This window comes from Vulpes lagopus, chromosome 6 (genome assembly GCF_018345385.1).
Source record: "Vulpes lagopus strain Blue_001 chromosome 6, ASM1834538v1, whole genome shotgun sequence".
Taxonomy (NCBI): domain Eukaryota; kingdom Metazoa; phylum Chordata; class Mammalia; order Carnivora; family Canidae; genus Vulpes; species Vulpes lagopus.
In genome coordinates this window covers 89,783,450-89,807,264 of record NC_054829.1, presented here as the reverse complement: position 1 = coordinate 89,807,264, position 23,815 = coordinate 89,783,450, and the positions used below count along the sequence as shown (strand labels likewise).

The 23,815-nt window shown below is 34.1% G+C and overlaps 1 protein-coding gene across 5 annotated transcripts in view; it reads right to left on the bottom strand.

Annotated features, from left to right (window-relative positions):
* Positions 1-23,815, bottom strand: part of CCSER1 (coiled-coil serine rich protein 1) — an 880,050-nt gene that overhangs the window by 136,732 nt on the left and 719,503 nt on the right. For all 5 annotated transcript variants that reach the window (XM_041759585.1, XM_041759583.1, XM_041759581.1 and 2 more), the window contains one exon: positions 10,022-10,099. In XM_041759585.1, the coding sequence (XP_041615519.1) occupies positions 10,022-10,099 (78 nt within the window). The remainder of the gene's footprint in view (positions 1-10,021; positions 10,100-23,815) is intronic.

The following is a 23,815-nucleotide window of genomic DNA, read 5'->3' as shown; positions in this document are numbered from 1 at the left end:
TTGAACTGACCTATTTTCAGGACTCAGACATGGGTTTAATGGAATAATGGAGCCATCTATCAACTCAGGTTCTGGATTGTGAAACTTCTGGGGAAGTTTCAAGGTGAAATTGAAAGGAAGCACAACTTGCCACCCCAAAATCTGCTTCTTTGGCACATCTTGAGCTGGTAAGTTTTAAGGAGCTGCAGACATATGGAAAGCTCTGAAAACCAAGTAGAAGCCACCCTTTTGTAAAGGTCATTTATATTTATAAGAGAAATCTCCATTTGAAAGGGTATCTCCCTTTCTGTACCAAGAAAAGGGGATAACCACAACTCTAGAAACTCTAATCAAGAGAGAAGGCACAGACTCAAATCTGCCTAACAACCTCACTCTCCTTCACTGTGTTCTTCTTGGTAATCTTTCTCAACTGGCCTCTCTGACCCCCAACATCTTTCCTTTGTCTTTACCTGCAGATGGTATTTAAGGTGATGACTTGGGCCATTTCAGGAGTCAACTTAGTTTTCCTAGGTATCTCCTGTGTATATAGGAGGTATACATATTACTAAACTTTTGTTTTTCTCTGGTTAATCTTTCTTTTATTACAGAACTTCTCAGCCAAGAAATTAGAAGGATAGAGGAAAAATTACTCCCTCACCTCATCTCCAGGTTGCCCCACCCCAATACACACACTAGGTATTCTTAAGTTCCAAAGAATGAGTCAAGTGCTTAAGAAACTTTTTGATGGAGCAAGATCATTATGAGGGCTAATGATCTTTATGGATATTATCCTTTTGTGTTGCTAAATGAAGTACAAGTAGGAGGGTTGTCACAGAATAGTAGATCTCACAAGAAAACCAAAGGAGAAAATAAACCAATTAAATCTGATAGCCCAATGAAATAAAAGCTCAACTATGACAAGATAGACTAGCCATCAGGTGGTATAGTGGGGAAAAACAAACAAACAAACAAACAAACAAAAAACCTATAGCCATACCTGTGGTATGGCAAAAATTGTCATTATTATTTCAATTTAGTATATATATAGTTTCATGATTTCTGCATATTGAAAAAGTAATGTTTCTAGAGATTCAAAGTGATTTTTAACTTTAAAAGAAAATATATTAATATTAACTTATGCTAACAAAGTTGGGTAACAAGTAGTTGTATATAAATGATTTAATGCTAAAATACAAATAACCATTTTAAACATTGTATTAGTGTACAGTAGGATTTCTATAAATTCTTAATATATACACACAAAAGTTTATGTGCTGCTGAAGCAAACACTACACACGGAAGTTAATACATTTCCATCTTTTTAAAATACATTTCCATCTTATCCTAACTTCTATAAGTACAAATAGTAAACAAAAGTAGATTGTTTTGTACTTGTATCATGCAGTTGTGTGTGTGTGTGTTCAGAGACTGTGTTTTGATGTGTGTGTGTGTGTGTAGTTTCAATACATTTGTATATATTTGAATAGTAAATTTGCTTTTCCAGATTTTTCTTGATGATAGACCACATCAAAGGAAAGCAATGCCTTCCTTAGATGTGAATTAATATAAATCTACAAAGATATATGTTGACCAAGTACCTGAGCGAAGTCTTAGAACTTAAATAAATTATGTTACCAAATGATCTATCACAATTTCTCACTTAGGAAATGAATGGTACGCCCTGGTCCACTGTCCTGGCAACAGCTCCATCCCAGAGAATAGCAAGGGAGCTGGATAAATCAAAAGCTTAGCTCTTGGCTGGGCTTCCCAACACAGCTGCTGAACAAACTCATCTTAAGAGAAGCCTATAACTCAAGAGATAAGGGTTTGGAACAGAGAAAGGGAAAGATTTATTTTGGGTGCCTGCAGCTAAGGGAGATGGTAGGGTCAAGCCTTAACAATCAGCCTCTCAGCCCACAAATGCAACACCTAGAGTTTTATAAAGAGAGGTTAGAGGGTAGTGCAAGAGATCAGGCAAAGTGCATGTGATCATGGGTAAAGGATCATCTTTTGTTCAGTACATGATCATGGGCAGAAAAAGGGGTATTCTAAGTATTCCATTGCTACTAGGGTTTTTCTGGTCTGACGATCAGAATGTTCCATTCACTATCAGTGCCTCAAGAAAATGCCTGTTGGGTTCTATAGTTAAGCAAAAGGGCTCACTGACAATTATGGTGAATAATTGCAATTATATAATGTATCACAAATAGTCATTGACATATGCCCTTAGAGTATACGTCGTATTTTCTTCCATAGGGTAGTAAAAATTCCTTCAGACAAGACTCCTTGTCATGTAATATCCACTTAGCACACTGGAAAGTCCTAAAAAAAACTTCTAAATTTGTCTAAGAAAACTCTGAGGGATGCCTGGGTGCCTCAGCAGTTGCATGTCTCCTTTCAGCTCAGGGTATGATCTTGGAGTTCCAGGATCCAGTCCCGCATTGGGCTCCCTGGGAGAAGCCTGCTTCTCTGTCTGCGTCTCTGCCTCTCTGTCTCTCATGAATAAATAAATAAAATCTTATATATAAAAAAAGAAAACTCTTAGAAATTTGGTAATTAAATCTAGATTTCCTACAGAGGTGGTGAAATAGGCAGAAGTCAATGTGGGTTGAAAGAAATTTTCTTTTCAACAAGTATCAACTTTTCTCTTTTATCAACACTATCACTAAATCAACACATTTTTCAGCAAATGTGATAATCATTATTACTACTTGAAGGGGGAACAAAAATTTACCACCCAGAATATGCCTTGTTAGCATAAGAATTATCTTGAGCTGAGTATTTTTAAGAAACAGACATAGGTGAAGCTCTGAAAATGGAATACAAATTACTCTTCTATAAAAGAAGCTACATGTATAAGGGAAATCCTCATTTGTAAAGGTGTCTCTCTCTACCAGGAAGAGGACAACTCTCAATCTCTAGAAACTCTTATCAATGGAGAAGTCACAGTCTTAAATCTGCATAACAGCTTTACCCTTGTTTACTATTCTTTTCCTGGCAACCTCCCATAACTAGCCTCTCCTATGCCTCTAACCTCACACCATCATCTTTTGTCTTTAGCTGGAGGTTGTATTTAAGATGGTGACTTGGACCATTTCAGGGAGTTACTCAGTTTTTCTGGGTATCTCCCATCTATAGAGGAGGTATACATGTCACAAAATTTGTTCTTCTCCTGTTTATTACAGGTAAGAGTCAGCCAAGAACCTAGAAGAGTAGAGGGAAAGTTATTTTTCTTCTCTACATAGGCTATATAAAATTTGTATGTCTGTGGCTCTTTTATTGTTTTATTTTGATGAATATTTTTACAATTACAAGAGCTTTTTTTTAACACCCATCCTTGCTATTTTTCCCCAAAGGATTTCAACTATAAATTCTCTTAACAAAAGGACTATCAGTTAAGTAATACTGATTCTGCACAGTCAGAGCTGAAATAAAAACCTGGAGGCATTCCAGGAATGATCTGGCTCCTAGGTAAAAATTCAGGATTTTAGGAGGAAGCATTCAATGCAATATTATGAAGGAAAACTGCATGATGGTACTCATGTTTTAAAATCACTGGTTATCTGAGTTGATTTGCATTTAATGCTTTGTTCTAAAAGGCACAAGGTAGCCATTTTGAAATATTTGTTATGTATAACAAAACGATACAGGATAACATAGAATAACAATATGCACTTTTTTATGCGAGTGAAATAAAACAATGCATACTTATTTGCTATAGATCTTCAGGATTAATGTAATGTAATAGTCTTTTAGTTAACCTATTCATTTATTTTTTCACCAAGTAACTACTGAGTACTTTCCATATTTGTTGGCTTTAGTGGCATACCTCTGATATCCAATGAAGTCTAATTATACATTTAAAGTATCTAAATTCACTCTGCCTGCTGGGAGAAGAGTGGTACAGGAGAGAGGAGGCTGACAAAGTGTATGCAAAATAAAGAGAGAGGAAAGTGAATGCAATTTACATGGTGTGACTGATCAGACCTCACTTTCTTCTCAATGCTTCCCCTAAGTGGAAATGAAAGGAGGAGCCGGAGCAGGCTGTTCCCTCAGGCTGTCTGTGTTCCTCTAGTGTGAGTCTCTTGATGCAGGGGTTCTGATTCTAGGGTATTATGGTACAGAATGCATTTTTTTTTTCATGCCACATGGCCTATAAATGAAACCCACCTTTTTTACCCTGGGCTGCTGCTAAGACAAAGCAATTTGTTCTTATTGACTGAAGGTCTTTGAGGGGTTGTTCAAGGGGCATATCACAAAAGGATTTCTCACGAAATGTGATTTTTACCTCACCACCTTCAAGTCTTACATCTCACCCTGAGATTGCTCTAGATCACCGTTTAAAATTTCCTATCACAGTCTTTTTTTTTTTAAGATTTTATTTATTTATTCATGAGAGATACACAGAGAGAGTGAGAGGCAGAGACACAGGCAGAGGGAGAAGCAGGCTCCATGTAGGGAGCCTGACTGGGACTCAATCCCCGGTCTCCAGGATCAGGCCCTGGGCTGAAGGGAGCGCTAAACTGCTGAGCCACCCAGGCTCACAGTCTTTCTTGACCCTTAGCCCTACACTCACAATTATCCTTTCACTGTGTTATTTTTCCTATCTATATTGTACTTAGCACCTTCTAACATATTATACTTTACTTATATTTATTATTTATTATAAGTATGCTGTCAAAAAATGCAGGCTTCATGAGGGAATATTTGTGGTTTCATTAAAAGATGTATCCCAAGTACCTAGAACAGAGCCTGGCTTTCATGGGGCACTTAATAATACTTGTTAAAAAAATGCATGTATAGATTTTCAAAAATGATACCCTTAAAACTTTACCACTGAATAAGCTGTGATTCTTCCACTAAGTATTAATAAGTACCTATGGCAGATGATCATATTTCTTGTGTTTTTAATTGATGTTTTTGTCTGAAAGTTATCCTTAATGTAACATGAAAAACTGTAGCTTAAAAGAAAACCTGGAATATATCAGTTTTTAAACTTGATTTTTCAAGTTTATGAGAACAAACAGAAATACTTGATATAAGTAAATATAAATAAATGAAGTATGTGAGGAGAAAGCACTCATCCGCTAAATGCTGGGGCACACTGACATGATCAAAAGTGCTGAATTTATGAAAAAATAACTGCAATGAATAGATCCAAAATAGATAGCTTTAACAAACTATGGCTTAATAGCAACTGGATGAAAAAGCCTAATTGATAATTATTCAATTCTTACAATTAGGTTTAATCCATAGGCTGACATAATATAGTCACATAACACAAAATACTCTCTTGCTCTGATAGCTAATAAAACAATTATGGTAAAACTAATCATTCTTACTCCTTACTGATGAACTATTCTCATATTGTTAGAATTCCCTGGACACTATTAACTGTATCAGGAGGGTCTCCAAAATTAAATCTAAGAAAAGTAGCATAGACTGAGAATACACGGACAACTGCATTGAGTTTTCCTTCCAAATGTGTATTCATAATGCAGCTAATATTATTTTTCTAGCATGTAAGTAGAAAACTTCATTTATAAAGCAAATCCCACACATTTAACCTGTGTTAAAATGTTTGAAAAATATATACTGGTATGATCATACTTCTCTAAACTGAGTTATGCTTCACTCACACATGACTCAGACAAAATATATGTGTGATGCCCAATTCAGTCAGTTTTAAATAGCCAAATGAAAACCATTAATAATATTAAGAGTAACAGTGGTTAATAATATTTTATGAAATACCTGATAACATCAAAACTCTTAAAGAAATATGAACAAAAAATTTGCAAGTTCAAAGCTAATAAACACTTCTTTTTTTTTTTTTAAATTTTTATTTATTTATGATAGTCACATAGAGAGAGAGAGAGAGGCAGAGACACAGGCAGAGGGAGAAGCAGGCTCCATGCACCGGGAGCCCGACATGGGATTTGATCCTGGGTCTCCAGGATCGCGCCCTCGGCCAAAGGCAGGCGCCAAACCGCTGCGCCACTGAGGGATCCCTAATAAACACTTCTTATTAAATATTAAATATGTGTATAAAATATATGCTAATTAAGGGAAGACTCCTCTAGAGTCCCTGTGATTGTTCTTAGTCAAGTTCAGGCCTAATTGAAAAGAAAATTTATACTTAAAGTAAATCAGCTACATTTAAAATGATAAGCTTCTGTTGTTTTTTTTTTTTTTTTAATCTTCTGTTGAACATCAAAAAGAAGTAAAAAAAAAAAAAATCCAAAAACCTCTCCATATAGATGCCAAATTTTAAAAAGTACCTGAATTTTTGCCCTGTTAGTACATAAGATCTTCACTGCATTTGCTTATTCATTTCCAATTATTTAAACCAAAAATTTTATTTCCAGAGGCTCCAACTATAATGATATTTATAGATAGTATAAATTCTATGATGAAGCATTTATTTATACAGTTGATGTAATCAGAAAAATCTCTACTTTTTAGTGTAATCCTGCAATTGGCAACATTGCTACTTGACTGTATCTAGTTTTAACAACACAATGACACCTAAGAAATTATTCTTTAATCTTTTAATAAACTAAGTCAGTGTAGACAGAAGAAGGTGAAAGCGGTTAAATTAGCATTGATTATTGAAGACACATTCATCATTTATTTAACAATCTCTCTCATTATCACAAGAGCTATTTTGTTTATAGGTCCTTGCTGAGATACTCTGTTTTTACTTTTAAAAATTATTGTCTTTTGCATTAGAAATCAAAGCACTCTGTACAGTAACATTAGTTTCAAGTTTCCTGATAAATCTGTTATATAGAAGTTTATTGTATGAATCTTTGAACTTATTCACTGTAGTGGATTTTCAGAAATTTATTTTAATAGTTTTCATTATAATTAAAGTCTTTCAAGAGTTCTACTTCCCATTTTAAGCGAAATGTTTAGTAACAACTATCTTTCCAAGAAAATTATACTAAAAGATACTGATAGTCTCTTTTATTCTGACATTTATATAGAAACATGATCCATACTGATCTATAAAAAACAATTTGTGACTAATACTGACAGCTTTAGAAAATAAGCAAGAGAGTATAAGAATCATTGATAATGTACAAGATTTTTCATATTTTCTCTGGCAAACACTATCACAAATTGTTAAGTAGATATAGCATATATGTGAATATATATTTATGAAAAAAAACAAAATGTCAGACTATTTCCTGAGAAAATTGTGAACAAATATTATAAGTCAAAGGATAATTGATTATTCTTATTGCCTAAAAAAGTAAAAAATTAAAAAAAAAAAAAAAAGTAAAAAATTTAGGGATAATGAAAAGTATAGAAAATACATCCCAATCATAGAAAAATACATTGTTGATGAGCCACATATTCCCAAATAGTCACACAGTTTATCACATTTAAAATGCTTTTCTTATTTCTCATTTGCTTTTTAAAAATATTTCCCTACCCAGTGTTTTCCATACAAAATGTCCCAAAGTCTATTAGGACAATTACGTCCAGTTAGTGGTGTGATATTCTATATGCATATCTTTGATAATTCCTTTCTGATTCTGATGATTATATCCTAGAATCTATCACCAGGAAATGTAAAATATGAAAACTTTAGAACAGATTATTATTCTATGTTAACAACTACCTAAATCATACCAGACACTTATACAAAGGGATCCTGAAAGGACTCATTACCAAGAAATTGTTATTCTTAGCCTTAATTCAACTGAGTAAAATACATTAAACTCTCATTGTCAGATGTGAAGAGAAGATAGGAACAAAAAAGTTTTAATAAGAATTAACTATGTTCATGGCTCTATTTTAAATTTTTATTTACGTATTTAAAGAACTATCTAGATTTGATATAACAAATCTCATAGAAATAAGAACATCATGGGTCATAGAGAGGCAAATACACGATACTGTTTAGTTATTTCCCCACAGGTACCATTCGTCTCTTAGCAACTATTTCTCACTTGCAGTCAATAATATTGCTAGAGATTTCACATTCTATCCTTATATTCAGTCCTTTAGAAATTTGGTGTTGGGGTGCTTAGGTGCTCAGTCAGTTAAGCATCTGCCTTCGGCTCAGGTCATGAACTCAGGGTCCTGAGATGGAGTCCCATATCAGGCTCCATGCTCAGCGGGGAGCCTGCTTCTCTCTCTCTGCCTCTTGCCCTGATCATGCTTTCTTTCTCTCACTCTCTCTCAAATAAATAAATAAAATCTTTAAAAAAAAAAAGAAATTTGGAGCTGAGTCTCCCAAACATCATTTCCTTATTGAGTAAATTGGGATATTTGAGTCCCAATATGTGTTTTCCTCTTTCCTTATTTAAGAATATATTACTTTTTAATAACTAGGCTTCCACAAAGAGCATGTGGTACTGAACAAATAACTTCACTTTTGTGGAACTTATTTAACTTTTAATTTTCTTATGTTGGAATACGATTTAATGGAAACTATTAATTTATCAGTCTTATTGGATAACTGGCTTGCAGATTTAAAAAGACATAGGTAATTATTTGTAAAATACATACTGAGCTTATAACCTAGGTACTGATAAACAAATAATATATATAAACAATTTTTTAAGACTTTATTTATTCATGAGAGACAGAGAGAGAGAGTGAGAGAGAGAGAGAGAGAGAGAGAGAGAGGCAGAGACACAGGCAGAGGGAGAAGCAGGCTCCATGAAGGGAGCCGGATGTGGGACTTGATCCTGGGTCTCCAGGATCATGCCCTGAGCCAAAGGCTGCGCTAAACCGCTGAGCCACCCGGGCTGCCCCCCAAAAAAATTAAACAAAAAATACTCCTTCAAAAGAGATAAACATTAAAATACTTGCGGTAAATCCTCTTTGAACTTAGAAGTCATTTCTATTTTAAAATATGAAACATTAGCACTACTTAGATCATATATAACATTGGTTTTCAGGCAAGAAGTACTGCAGTCACGATATTGATATCTAGAATATTTAGATACCTATAATAAACATCTTAAAACGAATGTAACAAAACCTCGGAAGTATAGCTTTTAATGTATTTTAATTAAAATAGAATACATATAAATAGCTGAAAACAAGTTGTGCTAAAATTCAAACCTTAGTTTACTTCCTAATAGAGACAAGTAGATTTATGTTGAATATAACACTATAATTTGCAAGATGATACAAAAGTAACAATCATATTTATGTCATTTAATATAATAAGGACATGCAGATAAGCTTACATTTTACCATTATACACCTTTGTAAAACAACTTAAAATCATCTTTTCTAATCTTATTTGTCAATAAACTGCTAAAAATAATATTATCATTTTTAAAAGAAGAGAGAGCTCTGACAAATGTTAGATGCAGGATAAAAAAAAATTCCTTCATATTTTTATTAAAAGTAAGTTTAAAGTCATGAACTTAGGCAAACTGAAAATCTCATAGCTTCATTTAAGAAAAGATAAGGAATTTATTTCAGTTACCCAAAATCATTCAGTGTTACTAGAAGCAATCTTGTATCAACACATGTTTACAATCCTGTTTTGACAATTCAACAAGTATTTCACACTAAGAAAAAAATGCTAACTTTCAATTAAATTACTTTCTGCAGCCTGCACTGAAGCCCAAAAGCTAAAATAGTATTGTAAATTTCTCTGCAAAGTTGTTTCCTTTTATGTAACAGAATGTAAAAATGATGTGCCTGGCCCTTGTTGATTGTGAACATAACTTTATTAAACTGTTAACAAATAAATTAGTACTTAAAAATAAATTGTTCTGGTATTTTAATATGTATCATCTACATGTCTACAAATTCACCAATTCAAAAGACTATATGAGGAATGCTAGTTTAAAAAAATATATTAAGACATTAGTATGCTAGTCAGTGCCTGTAATTATCTTTTTCACTTCCAGAAGGTATTTGGGGATTATTTAAGAGCAAAAGATGAATGGTGAGCCACTAAATCCTATTAAATCAATGCATGGACACATCAGCAACAGAGGTAAATAAGCTGTGGATGTCTGAATACCAATAAAGAAGATAAAAATGGTTTTATATAGCTACTTACATCATAGCCTAGAAGTTCAGTCTGTGTGGATTTATCTACTCTTGAAGCAAAAGCCTTCTGTAAATGCTGGACTTTTTCCTACAAAATTAAAAAAAAGAAACGACATTGGTAAGTCATATGCTTCTACACTAATATTCACCTCTTATTAAAATTTTTGTACAATTCATGATTATCTGCATGTATACTTTGCTCTGTGTTTTGCATATAAGCTTAAATATTCATAACTCTAATTTTCTAGCCATAAGTACTGCACCTTTGGCATCTTTTAGTACAGAAACTACTGTGACAGAACCACAGAACACTAGAGAGCCAGGATTGTTTAAACCCAAGACCAAATGCTTATACTATGTTTCTTGTTCACTGTTTTTTATTTGCTTTGTTCACTGTTTTGTTTTTATTTGTAAGTTGAATTGATAGGATTTTATTGATTTAGTTTCAGAGCATTTACCTTTAAATCCAAAAAATAATACTACTCAGTGGATTCCATTTAGTTTCTTTTTAATTTGTTTTTTTCTTCTTAATCCTCTCCTCAAATCTACACATTTAGGAATCTATATGAGATTTGACAATGTAACTAATTCTGTTATAACTAGGTAGGGAAGTAATACATGAAGAAAGTTTGGGATTTCCTATCTCAAATACAAACCCCCCCACTTTGGTCTACTATTTTGACTGAGCTTCTGGTTGGGGGCTTCTATTCTGACTCCTAGATGTATGACTTAAAAGAGGATCTTGAGTTTAGTTATCATGAGATGTGTTTACTGCGTGCATGGTACATCTGAAAGTACTAATATGATCATATCTCACCTTGGGATTTTTACTACTATTATCACCCATTTTTAATGAGAATAACATAATTTAGAAAGTATAATATCTTGACAAATTTTCCAAATAAGCTCATGTGATTCTACTAGATTCTGTTTTTACTTTAATTTGCTTTAAAGGCTAATTTGTTTTCTTTTCTTTTGACCACTCAATGAAATAATCACATAATGTTAAAGACAAAAACTGATTTAATTCATCTTTTTTTTTTTTCCAGAAAGAGATGGTGGTCACAAACCTAAGAAGAAAACTTTCCTACCTTCCCCTCTTCTACCTTCCTTCCTATTTCCTATCCCTTCCCATTCCCCTCTTTCTTTTCCTTAATTCTGCCTGAAATTTGCAAGTAATCACAGTTAACAAATTACACACATAATTTAGGTAAACATATTTATATGGTTTATTGAAATACAGAAAAAAACCCTTTATGGACTATTAATGTCTCAGACCTTCTAGCTTCCCTACCATAAAACTACTAATGCTTCTATTCAGACGAAATGGAGATTAGGTAATTCAGAAAGATGTCATGCAAGTGAGGTACGATCTTAACTGTTTGAAAAGGATAAGTGACAATGTGGCCACATTTTGCAAACTCAGTTTAAAATGAGAAGTAACAAGTTGTGTTTATTTAGACTTAGGCTGAGGAAGAGGAGTAAGAAGTAGTAATTAGCTAAGGAAGTGATAAAGTTTGTTATCATTGAAAGGATGTTTAGAAAAAAAAATATTTGTTTCTGAAATAGGTTGGGATAATAAGTATTGGAAAAGTAGGTTTTGTTATAAATCTCTAGATGTACAAATATTGGCACATGAATTAGAGTCTATGCACTAAAGCAAGAGGCAAGGAGGAATAGACAACAAATGCTTCTTCCATTATGCTTTGCTCCCAGTTCTGTTTTCAAGGCCTCACATCCTGAAGATAAGAGTGAGAAGGATTGGTAAACTCTGGTTCATCAGTCTGAATTATAAGACTTAGAAAATTCGAGTCATGATAAACCAAAAAATTCAGACAGCTTCAATAACCAATAGCCTAATCAAGGCAAAACAAGTTCTACATGAAGAATACTTTCAGAATTTTTTTTTTTAAAAAAGGCATTTCTAGGGATCCCTGGGTGGTGCAGCGGTTTGGCGCCTGCCTTTGGCCCAGGGCGTGATCCTGGAGACCCGGGATCGAATTCCACGTCGGGCTTCCAGTGCATGGAGCCTGCTTCTCCCTCAGCCTGTGTCTCTGCCTGTCTCTCTCTCTCTCTCTCTCTCTCTCTCTGTCTCTCTCTCTCTCTCTCTGTGTGACTATCATAAATAAAAAAAAAAAAGCATTTCTATTTTTTTTTTATAAATTTTTATTTATTTATGATAGTCACACACACAGAGAGAGAGAGAGAGAGAGAGAGGCAGAGGGAGAAGCAGGCTCCATGCACCAGGAGCCCGACGTGGGATTCGATCCTGGGTCTCCAGGATCGCGCCCTGGGCCAAAGGCAGGCGCCAAACCGCTGCGCCACCCAGGGATCCCAAAAAAGGCATTTCTAAAGGAATTCATTGCTACTTTCTTTTGGAGGCATTTTCACAACAAGAAATATGTCATATTTAAATTATTTGTTAGCTATGCACTCATAGGTATACCTATGCATATACCCATGCTATATTCAAATGTGGAGAGTAAATTATAAGTTTCTAATAGACTTAGGTGTATATAAAGATTAAATATTTTGTTTGGTGTAACAGTAGGAGGATAATATATGAAAGTTTATGATAAATTTCTGTAACATACAATTAGAAGATTAAAAAAGTCTCCACACCTGTTGGAAGATAATTGCCCATGGGGCTTTGGCATTTCTGCAAGACTAATGGCTATTTATGAATGGATAAATTAAACATGAGATAAAAAGAGTATTGTAATCAAATAGAAACTACATCATAAAATAGCTATTATTAGATGGTGAGCTTGCTAATAATTTGTATTTATATAAAATGAATATATCTTATTTATGCAGGCAAATATATCAGAAAAATAGAAATAAAACATCATCATATACTTTTAGTTTCACACTGTTTAATATAATAAAAGTATTTACTTAAATTGTTGATTTCACTATAGAGAAAGAGACATTTCACCTTCATGATACAAATGTTTCATATTCCTTAACTCAGCCATAATTTTTATTAAATGCATATTATGGATTTTGCTCAGGGTACAAGAGACATAAAAGGGAAAAAAAGAAAAGGTATAGCCCTCCTAATACATAAACTTGTCAAATTACTGAGTTGTAAACCTGAGACTAATGTAATATTGTGTGTCAACTATATTAAAAAAGATCCATCTCAATTAAAAAAAAAAAAAGGATTGCCCCTTTTATGAAAAACTTCCACTGTGAAAGACAGAGATATTAAAAACAATTAGTATCCAATATATAAAAGTAAAGGGAGTACAGAGATGACTGGAGGGATGTGTGTGTGTGTGGGGGGTGCGCTCTTGAGTTGCAGAAGAAACATATAAGAGAGTTAAATAATTGAAATGTAGATGCTTCTGACATCCTAGCTAAGACTAGAAAAATGAATTATTATTATTATTAGCCAAGCTGGAGTAGAAGGGATGAGGATTCTTTCTTAGGCAAGAACATTTGCAAATATTCAGAAGTCAGAGATCCTGACAAAGATATATATAAACATCTACTAGTTCAAACTTGCCTAAGTGGAGACTATGAAAGGGACAAGGAATAACACTATAGTGTTAAATCAAGTCTGTGCCAGAAAGTATAGAATTCCTGTACACATGTGATTTAATGTGTCTTTTTTTTTTTTTTGGTATTTTCCTATGTAAACAAACACTGTAATTTCTTCTTCTAACCTCTCCCAGAGGGATAGAGGAGGACTGAAACAACTTCTGGTAGATAAATTTTATAAATAAATCTATACCTCTGACAAATATCTATTTATTTTTACATTTTCCATTCCAAGCAATGACAGTACCCATATTTCTTAACAAAACAAACCCTTGTGCATTTTTTTTCTCATTTAAGATTAATAAAACCTACGTATGCTTAGAATAAACACAAAGAAAGAAGACTAGCAGATTCTGTAAAAAAAACAACTATATATATATATATGCATATATATGACCAAATTATGGGATGAAAAACAGACATTTCATTATTTATATTTGATATCATTTTACATTTCTGCCTAATCTTGGTCCTGAATATGTGGAGGTTTTAATATTACATAACATCACTATATGAAAAACAAAATAATATATGTGATAGTTTTTCTCAAGTTTCCAAATAATTTTATCTGATGTTAAGAGTAATTTAATAACATCTGTAAAATAAAAGTTAGCTACTATATATAAATGCATATAAACCAAAGAATTATATATACTTTACAAACTTAAGAATACTTATATTCACATTCCCTCTCATTCTGTAATCTTTACTACAACAACTAACAATAATAGATGACACTTAATAGAATGTAGTTACATGCCAAGTACCATATAGCATAATATATGTGGATCTTCTGAGGATCATACAATGTCTGTATCATTGTCCCTTTTTAAAGCAGGAAATTTATACTTAGTAAACTGATATCAGTTGCTGAAGGTCACACAAGCTAGTAAGTGGAACACCAAGATGAAAACCTTCCTTATCTCCAAACCCTGATGTTCTTTCTTTACTTTCTATAAAGATGCATATTATATACCAAATGTATGGTAATACAACTGTTCTTTAGTTCATCCTGTGTATATCCTTCTGCAGAGTCTATTAAGTCATTTTTCTTTGCTTCAAAAACAATTTGAGATTGCTTATGGATGTTTATTTCCTGTAAAATCTGTAATTCCATAGAATGTCCATACTGTAAATAAGCAATGCCAGCAATGCATGTTGGAGTATGAGTTAGGAATAACATGATAAATTAATACAGAGTTATAATACAAAATTGGAAGCAAAATGTGCAAAAGCAAACTGAAATAAAAACTAAATGTTGAAAGGCATGGAATCCTAATGATAGCAATGATATTATCAATCAGTTCAAGCAGAGTAATCTTACAATAATTCAATTTAAGTTGTTAAAAATTTGCTGATGTGTGTGTATTTGTGTTTTATGCACTGGGTAGTCATAGACTCTGTCTCTACAATATATGTTGTCCATAGAAAATGGTTAAGTTCCTAATTTCATTAAAAATTCTTAAATTTAATTTTTAATAATCAAAAACATATAAAATGCCTGAGCATAAAAAATATAACAGGTATCACTGATATATGTAAATTTTTGCACTCTCTTGTGTGCACAGGTAAAGTACCCGTCATTTTTTTTTTTTTTTTTTTTTTTTTTTTAAGTACCCGTCATTTTAAGATGCACTGGAGAAGAGGAAATGTGGCAAAAAATAAGTGGGGGGGCAGGGAGATAAAACCATAAAAAGCTAACTGGCTTTGAAAAGGAAATCTTAAATGACTAAGAGAGTCAAATACTGGCAGTTATTTATCCTTATTTTAGAATATGTTTGTATTTAATTACATTATTAGATATTCTCTTGATTAATAAAATAATTATGAATATTTTAACATCTAGCAGTTTATCTGACATAACCTACTTATACCTTAAATATTAATAACTATTTCATCTACTATAGCTGTTAAAAATTTATGCATGTAAAACTAAGTGCAGTAAAGGTGAAAAGAAAATATTCAATAATCCCAAGAAATTACTCCAATTTATTTTAAATTATAAGTTTAATTACCTACACAGAATATTGTGAATTCAAGATGAAAAGGCAAATGAATTTAAAAAAAGAAAGAACATGAGGGCCTACATGCAGCTTTAGAATCTATAATAAAAAAAGTACTCTTATTAATAAAATTAAGAGGCTGAAATGCAAAATATATGTAATAGTGATTACAGCACTAGTATATGAACGTATACCTTGAGGTTAAAGTGAAACACATGAAAGCATCCATGTTATTTTGCAAATTTTGCACACATACATACAAAGCAATATAAAAAATAGGTATGAATCAGAAAAAAGGAATATCTTAAAAATAAATAAATAAAAGAATACAAAGACTGCCTAAAATAGTATAATCCTGAATTTAGATCTTGGATCATGGATCTACAGATTTAATTAAAGTGTTTCCATAGTACTGAAGTGAGGAGCAAAGCTAACTTCACTCAACGTGGGTCTCGAACTCATGACTGCAAGCAAGATCAAGCGTCACAGACAGTACTGACTTGAGTCCGACAGGTACCTGGAGGAAAACTATCTTTTAAAATTGAAAAGTAGGCCAAACTGTGGAAGGAGCCTCGGTGTCCATCGAAAGATGAATGGATAAAGAAGATGTGGTTTATGTATACAATGGAATATTACTCAGCCATTAGAAATGACAAATACCCACCATTTGTTTCAACGTGGATGGAACTGGAGGGTATTATGCTGAGTGAAATAAGTCAATCCGAGAAGGACAAACATTATATGTTGTCATTCATTTGGGGAATATAATAATAGTGAAAGGGAATAGAAGGGAAGGGAGAAGAAATGTGTGGGAAATATCAGAAAGGGAGACAGAACATAAAGACTCCTAACTCTGGGAAACGAACTAGGGGTGGTGGAAGGGGAGGAGGGCGGGGGTTGGGGTTGAATGGGTGACGGGCACTGAGGGGGGCACTTGACGGGATGAGCAACGGGTGTTATTCTGTATGTTGGCAAATTGAACACCAATAAAAAATAAATTTATTATTAAAAAAAAAAAGTAGGAACACCTGGGTGGCTCAGCAGTTGAGCATCTGCCTTCGGCTCAGGGCATGATCCTGGAGTCCCGGGATAGAGTCCCACATCAGGCTCCCTGCATGAAGCCTTCTTCTCCCTCTGTCTGTCTCTGCCTCTCTCTGTCTCTCATGAATAAAAATAAGTAAAATAAAATAAATAAAATAAAATAAAATAAATTTGAATAAAATAAATTTGAATAAAATAAAATTGAAAAGTAAGGGGTACCTGGCTGGCTCAGTCAGAAGAAAGTGTGACTCTTGATCTCAGGGTCCTGAATTGGAGCCCCATGTAGAGGTTATTTAAATAAAAATTAACATAAAATAAAATGGAAAAGTAATGTAATTCAACACAATAAAATTCACAAAGTGTTCTGAGTCCAGTTTAAACCAAAAATTAAGCAGATCAAAAAGAATTTGATCTTATAATGGACTTCAATGTCAATAATAAAACATTTAAGTACAACAAAAGCAAAAAATTAAAGGGAAAATCATTAGGATTGTTTAATAATACCAAGTCCTAAGATGAGCTCAGAAGTGCAAAGGCTGTATTATAGAGATCACATTGATTATTTTCACCCACCTGTACTAAGAGCATATCACTGAAGGCATCAGTAGAATTAGAAACCTGTACTAAGAGCATATCACTGAAGGCATCAGTAGAATTAGAAACAAGCACAACAGTGACCAAGCAATTCATAACTGCTTACAAAGAACATACAATTTCTTGGAACTATCAAGCCAACATTAAAATATATTAACATCATTTTTTTTTTTACTTTCCATTATGGAAAATTGCTAACATATAACACAAAGGGAGAATAACACAAAGGGTCCCTATGTACTCATTACCCAATTTCACCAACAGATATTGAGATTAAAAAAAAAAGAAGAGTATTAGCTATATATTTAAATAGCTCTATTGGTCAATATTGTCCTTGAGATTAGGTAAGAGATGTTTGCATTACAGTACCCTGCTCTTGCTGTTCTCTCAGCATGTTCTGCCTATGAGGAGGGTATTCTGTGGGGATAAGTACCACAGTCAAAGGTCAGGTTTCCTTTCTGACCATATTCTAGAACCCTGGAATTCACCCTCCAGTTTAGGACATGACCAGGTCCTCCTAAGGGTTGCCCAAGGTGTGGTCATGGGGCAGATACTTGGTGCAGAGCTTGGGTGTTCACTGGGTCAATCACAGGTATACTCATAAAGCCATGAGGGACAGAATGTAGGATAATTGGGTGCTAGGTTAGGCAGGAGTCAGGGCCATGGTGCTACCCAGGATGCTATGGAGTCCACAAAATTATAATTGGAATATAACTTTCCAAGTCATTAGAAAAGCATATTTGTCAAGAAAGGAGGACAGAACATATTATATTCAACAGTTTTTAAATCCTGATTTAGAATTTTAATATTTAGACTTAACATTCTCTGCGTCCCCACATTTATGTTCTTGCCCTGAATCTCACAAATGTTAGCAGCTTTCTTGTTATTATATTCTCTGGGTTTTTTGATCACCACACCTCAGGAAAAACAACTAAGGTTTGAAAAAGTTGCAGAAAAGGGTAAAAGGATAGGGGGCTTATTTTATGTTTATGTTTATACATATTTTTTAAATGGGCCAAAAATAAAAAGCCAAACAGAAGGAGGATATGTTCACTAAATCATTAAAACAAATGTCTAAACAACAAATTTATTTTTATGATACCTAAACTAGGAAACTGACATCCTCCACAACCCACCACTTTAAGACTGCATTGGAAGCAATTTTTTTTTCAAAAAGATTACATATCATTACATAGTGTATTTTAAATTTATGGAGTTCATTACCCATGAGAGATTATGCAAACTGAAAATATTCCCAGATTTAAGAGAGTTTAGGTTACTTCATTTAAGAAGGGGATACATCAAAAATGTAAATTGGGAATTCATATCTCTGGAGATTAAAATTATTGGAGATAGTTGTACCCAGATAATTATATTTAATATCCTAGATGTAAGGCATATGAATTTTTTTCCAACAAGAACCAAATGATGTTTTGCTTCAGTCCTAACAATATTCTTCTCGTTTTCAGATTTTTTTTCAAAAAGCATGTTGTACTATATATAAATTCCAGTGTAGTTTCAGTAATGGTAGATTAAACAAATATATATTTAATTTATTTTATGCATGTTACAGGCTAATTCATTTCTTCTAGTTTAATACCCTTCTCACTAAGGTGGAGCTAATTACAAAGTCCTCATGAAAAGGGGCTTGAAGGAGATGTCTTTGAGTTAGATGACTTTAGAAGCTAGGAACACAAACTTCCTGGGTTAAAAATAATAGGCATTCAGCGACGTATCAGAAAAGTTATGAGAGAAGTTGTGACTGAGAACTACGACCCAGATTGTTTGGGCATGGGCTCTTCACATCCAAGACATATGCTAATTACATTTCTGAAATATATTTTACAATCCTTTCTTTCATATCTAGTATCACTACTCCGGATCCACTATCTAGAGACATGCAAGGAAATGGAGCATAGATGTGCACAGTGACAAAAGCTACCATTCTCTTTTATTCCATTAGCCTCTGTATTGGGTTGACTAGGGTCCTCAAAAATTTGCGTCTACCTGAAACTTGTGAATGTGACCTTATTTGGAAATAGGATCTCTGTAGCTGCAATCCAGTTAAAATGAGGCTATACTGGATCTAGATGAATCATAAATACAATATGACTGGGCACCTGGGTGGCTCAGTTGGTTAAGCATCTGGGATGGAGTCCTAATTGGGCTCCCTGCTTGGTGGGAAGTTTGCTTCTCCTTCTGCCCCCTCCCCCATCATGCTCTCTTTTCTCTCTCTCAAATAATTAAACAAATCTTAAAAAAATACAATATGACTGGTGTCCTTATAAGAAGAAGGATATCTGGACACAGTAACACATTTATAGAAGGGCATATGAAGATAGAAGCAGAGATTAGAGTGATGCATCATCCATAAGTCAAGCTATAAGGACAGCCAGCAACCACCAGGAGCTAGAAGAGGCAATGAAGGACCCTTCCCTAGAGCTTTCAGAGGGAACATGGTCCTGCTGACTGACACCTTGACCCCAGACTTCCTGTCTCTAAAACAGAGAGAAGATAAATTTCTGTTGTTTAAAGTTAGTCAATCTATGGTATTTTGTTACAGCACCCAGGGGAAACTAATAAAGCCTTTTTTTTTTTTTAATGATAGTCACGTACACACACACACACATACACAGAGGCAGAGACGTAGGCAGAGGGAGAAGCAGGCTCCATGCACCGAGCCCGACACGGGATTCGATCCCGGGTCTCCAGGATCGCGCCCTGGGCCAAAGGCAGGCGCCAAACCGCTGCGCCACCCAGGGATCCCCTAATAAAGCCTTTTAACTGGTATTCCTGACTTAACCTTTACTTTCTCCATTCCAAAGTGATTTTCTAATGTAATCCAGATCACATCCTTCTCTTGCTTAAAACCTATTAATGTCCCATTCCAATATGGTAGCCACTTGCCACATGTGGCAAATGGCCACTTGAAATGTGGGTAGTTCAAGCTGAAATGTGTGGTAAATGTAAACACACAATATTTTGAAGACCTAAGTATAAAAAAACCCCTAATATCTCATAGCAACTTTATGTTTATTATATCTTAAATGATACTATTTTGGATGCATTATGTTAAAGAAAATGTATTGAAATATTAAATTACATAAATAACTACAATTTATTGCTTGTTTTTAATTTTTTAAAAATATTTTATTTATTTATTCATGAGAGACACAGAAAGAGAGGTAGAGACACAGCAGAGGGAGAAGCAGACTCCCTGAGAGGAGCCTGATGAGGAACTTGATCCCAGGACCCCAGGATCACAACCTGAGCCAAAGGCAGATGCCCAACCACTGAGCCACCCAAGTGCCCCATTTGTTTTGTATTTCTATCAAAAAGTTCTAGTCTATATGATAAAGAAAGTAAACTTTTATAGTGATATACTGCTCCTGCCCTTCCTGGCTCTTATTCATTATGCTAATTTTATCTCATACCTATCTTCCCCTTGCAGAAATGACTCATACTCATTTTCTTACAGTTGCTTGAGTGGGGCAAGATTTTTTACACTTGAACTTTCAACATGCTATTTTTTTTCCATCTGAAATATTCTTCATATTAAGTGTTACTGCCTTAGGGACACAATCTTTGAAGTAGATTTCTATCTCCAGGTGATTCTCTTTTAATATTTTTACTAAATGTCTCATTTCAACTGCCAGTTGTTTCTTTTGACTGTTTGCCTATATTTTGTTTGTCTTCTGCATTAGCACGTAAGATTCTCACGGCAAGGATCATGCCTAGTTAGAGCCATATCAACTCCACACAACCTAATGTAGTTGTTGGTACAATCTAGGTGTTTGATACTTCTTTGAATAAATGAAGTAGGAGAATGAGAGATGATGCGTGAGGTTTGAGAGGATTCATCAGAGACCAGCTGGAGAAGCTGAAATACTGCAAAAGCATTTGCTATAGGGAATTTAATATTAGTGACATGACAAGTCTAGTAAAACTTCTGGAATTTGTTATGGTATATAAATTTAAGTAGGGACAGCTTGCAAGTGATATATGAACTAAGAGGTTATTCTGGTAATTCTAGGCTGTGCGGAGGAGGAGGAAAAGGAGCAGGAGGAGGAGAGAGGAGGAGAAGGAGGGAAGAGGAAAGAGAGAAGAAGGGGGGAAGGAGGGAGCGGAGGAAGGGGAGAAAGAGGAAAAAGAGGAAGAAGAGGAAGAATTGAAGCAGAGACACTGAAGTGAGAATTAAAGAAATGGTACAAATCCAACATGTGTCTGAGGATTTGGTGCTATAACATCAAGTGAGAAATATTTTCATGAATTGATTAGGATTTTTTTAAAAGATTGATTGACTTGAGAGAGAGAGAGCAAGAGAGTGCAAATGGGGGGAAGGCCAGGGGGGGAGGTAGAGAGAGAATCTCAAGTAGACCCTGCTTAGCTTGGAGTCCAATGCAGGGCTCTATCCCATGATCTATCAGATCATGACCTGAGTCAAAATCATGAGTTGGACACTTAACTGACTGAGCCATCCAAGTGCTACAGAATTTTTTTTTTCCAAGAAAAAGCTTACGTACTCCATCCTCATTCTTGCCTGAATTGTATATTTTGAGTGAGAGATTAATAAGGTGATTCTTCCAGTGAAGATAATTAGGGGAAAAAATAACGAATGTAGAAGTGTCTTCTATAGGAAATAGGGCTCAGGAGAATTTTCTGATACATCAAGTCCCAAACATTCCCTTAATAACATCCTGGTCTATAACATACACCTTCTACTTGTCAGGGGACCCTCCATTCCCTTGGCCCATATTCGCAGAAGGGGGTTTCTAGCAGAAGTCCTACCTCTCACTCACTCCTCTTCATTTATTAACTAGTAGGTGATCTTGGAATAAATAAACATGTTCTATTTCTTAGTAACATGGCCTATCCACAAGATGAAATCTCAGCTTTCCCAGACATAAGTTTACAGACTTTAGTTCAGATAAGAATGTACTAGAAGCTTACATGGCTGCATTTCAATCCAGGTTAGATGACACTATAAGTCAATTTCCCTGAATCTTCTATTTTGCAATTAGTTCTGAATTTAGGAGGATAAAGAAGGATGTTGATTATTGCCACTTTTAGTCTCTAACACACAGAGACATACACAAAATCAATTTGGAAAAATGGAGTTTCAATATAGTTATTAGGGAGTTCTAGCAGAGTCATAGTAGCATTGATCCTAGAACCATAGGACCTTAATTCAACCTTAAAAATTGTTACTACTAAAAACAAACAAAAAAACAAAAGAAGCAAGCCCTGTATCACAGAAACAGGAACTTACCAACAATATTAAAATTGACATCCTGAAAGTATAGAAAAGACTGTTCTAGCTTTTTCTTGCTTGGTATTTTTATTCAGGAAAGTCAGGATAGAATACTCTGCCCATTGTGTCATTATGGTTTAAAAAAAAGACTCCTGTTTTGAAGAAAAGATTCACTTCAGGGGACTGTGAGCATTTTATTTTATGCTATTGATTTAATTTTAATGTATTATAAAGTTTTTTAAACTGAGAAGTGACATAAAAGTCTTCAAGGCAGTCATTCATTAACAACAATATGCTGATGACAGTATCCGGGAAACATAAGCATAAGGGAGACAAGATTAAAATCACTACAGACTTGCAGAATCAGCACAGCATTACAGGTCGACAATCAGCTAGAAAACAATGGTGGTCATGAATCAAACTTGGCCAGACAAATTGTAGACACAGATCAAACTTTACTGGCAAACTCAAGAAATTCTTAGCATTGGAAAATGCATTATCCTTCAAATTTCTTTCAACATACTCATAAAAAGAGATAAATAAATAAATAAATAAATAAATAAATAAATAAATAAATAAAATATAACCCCATAAATGTATATCTAAACTGCAAAATCTAGTAAAACAGAATCTGAAGGTATTATGTATTTAAGGACTTAGTGGCTTTGGATGTCTATTCATCTTTTATAAATAAATTGTAGGCAAAGGCATTTAAAGCTGGGTATAGTGGATTCCAGTTATTTAATGAGTATTTATAATTTATTGATTCCATATATTTAATGAGTATCTATAACTATTAATTCACCCACCAGTAATTATAGTACACTTAACTATACAAATTAAACTATGAACTCACTCTTTTTCTCTGTAATTACAAATCCAGTACAATTTTATTTTAATAGATATTCATTATTTTGTATATTTTATATTTACCAATACAACTATTTCTATGAAATTTTTTGCCAATTTTTCACTAAGAGCCATTTCAGAATCCAACCCCTGAATAAGACACAACTGTGCAAATGGTGCAGTAGCAGGAGCGGTACAGGATCTCTCTTGAGAGGTGTGTATGGAGTGCTAAACATCATCCTCTTTTTACACAGGAAGTGGTAAACAAAACACTTTGTTTTTAAAGATTTTTATTCATTCATGAGACACAGGCAGAGACATAGACAGAGGGAGAAGCAGGCTCCTTACAGGGAAGCCCGATGCAGGAATCGATCCCTAGACCTGGGATCACATCCTGAGCCGAAGGCAGATGCTCAACCACTGAGCTACCCAGGTGTCTCAGTAAAACATTGTTTCCTCGCTGTTTCACTACCCATAGTTCATCGAAAAGATAGGTTTCCAATAAAGAAACATACCAATG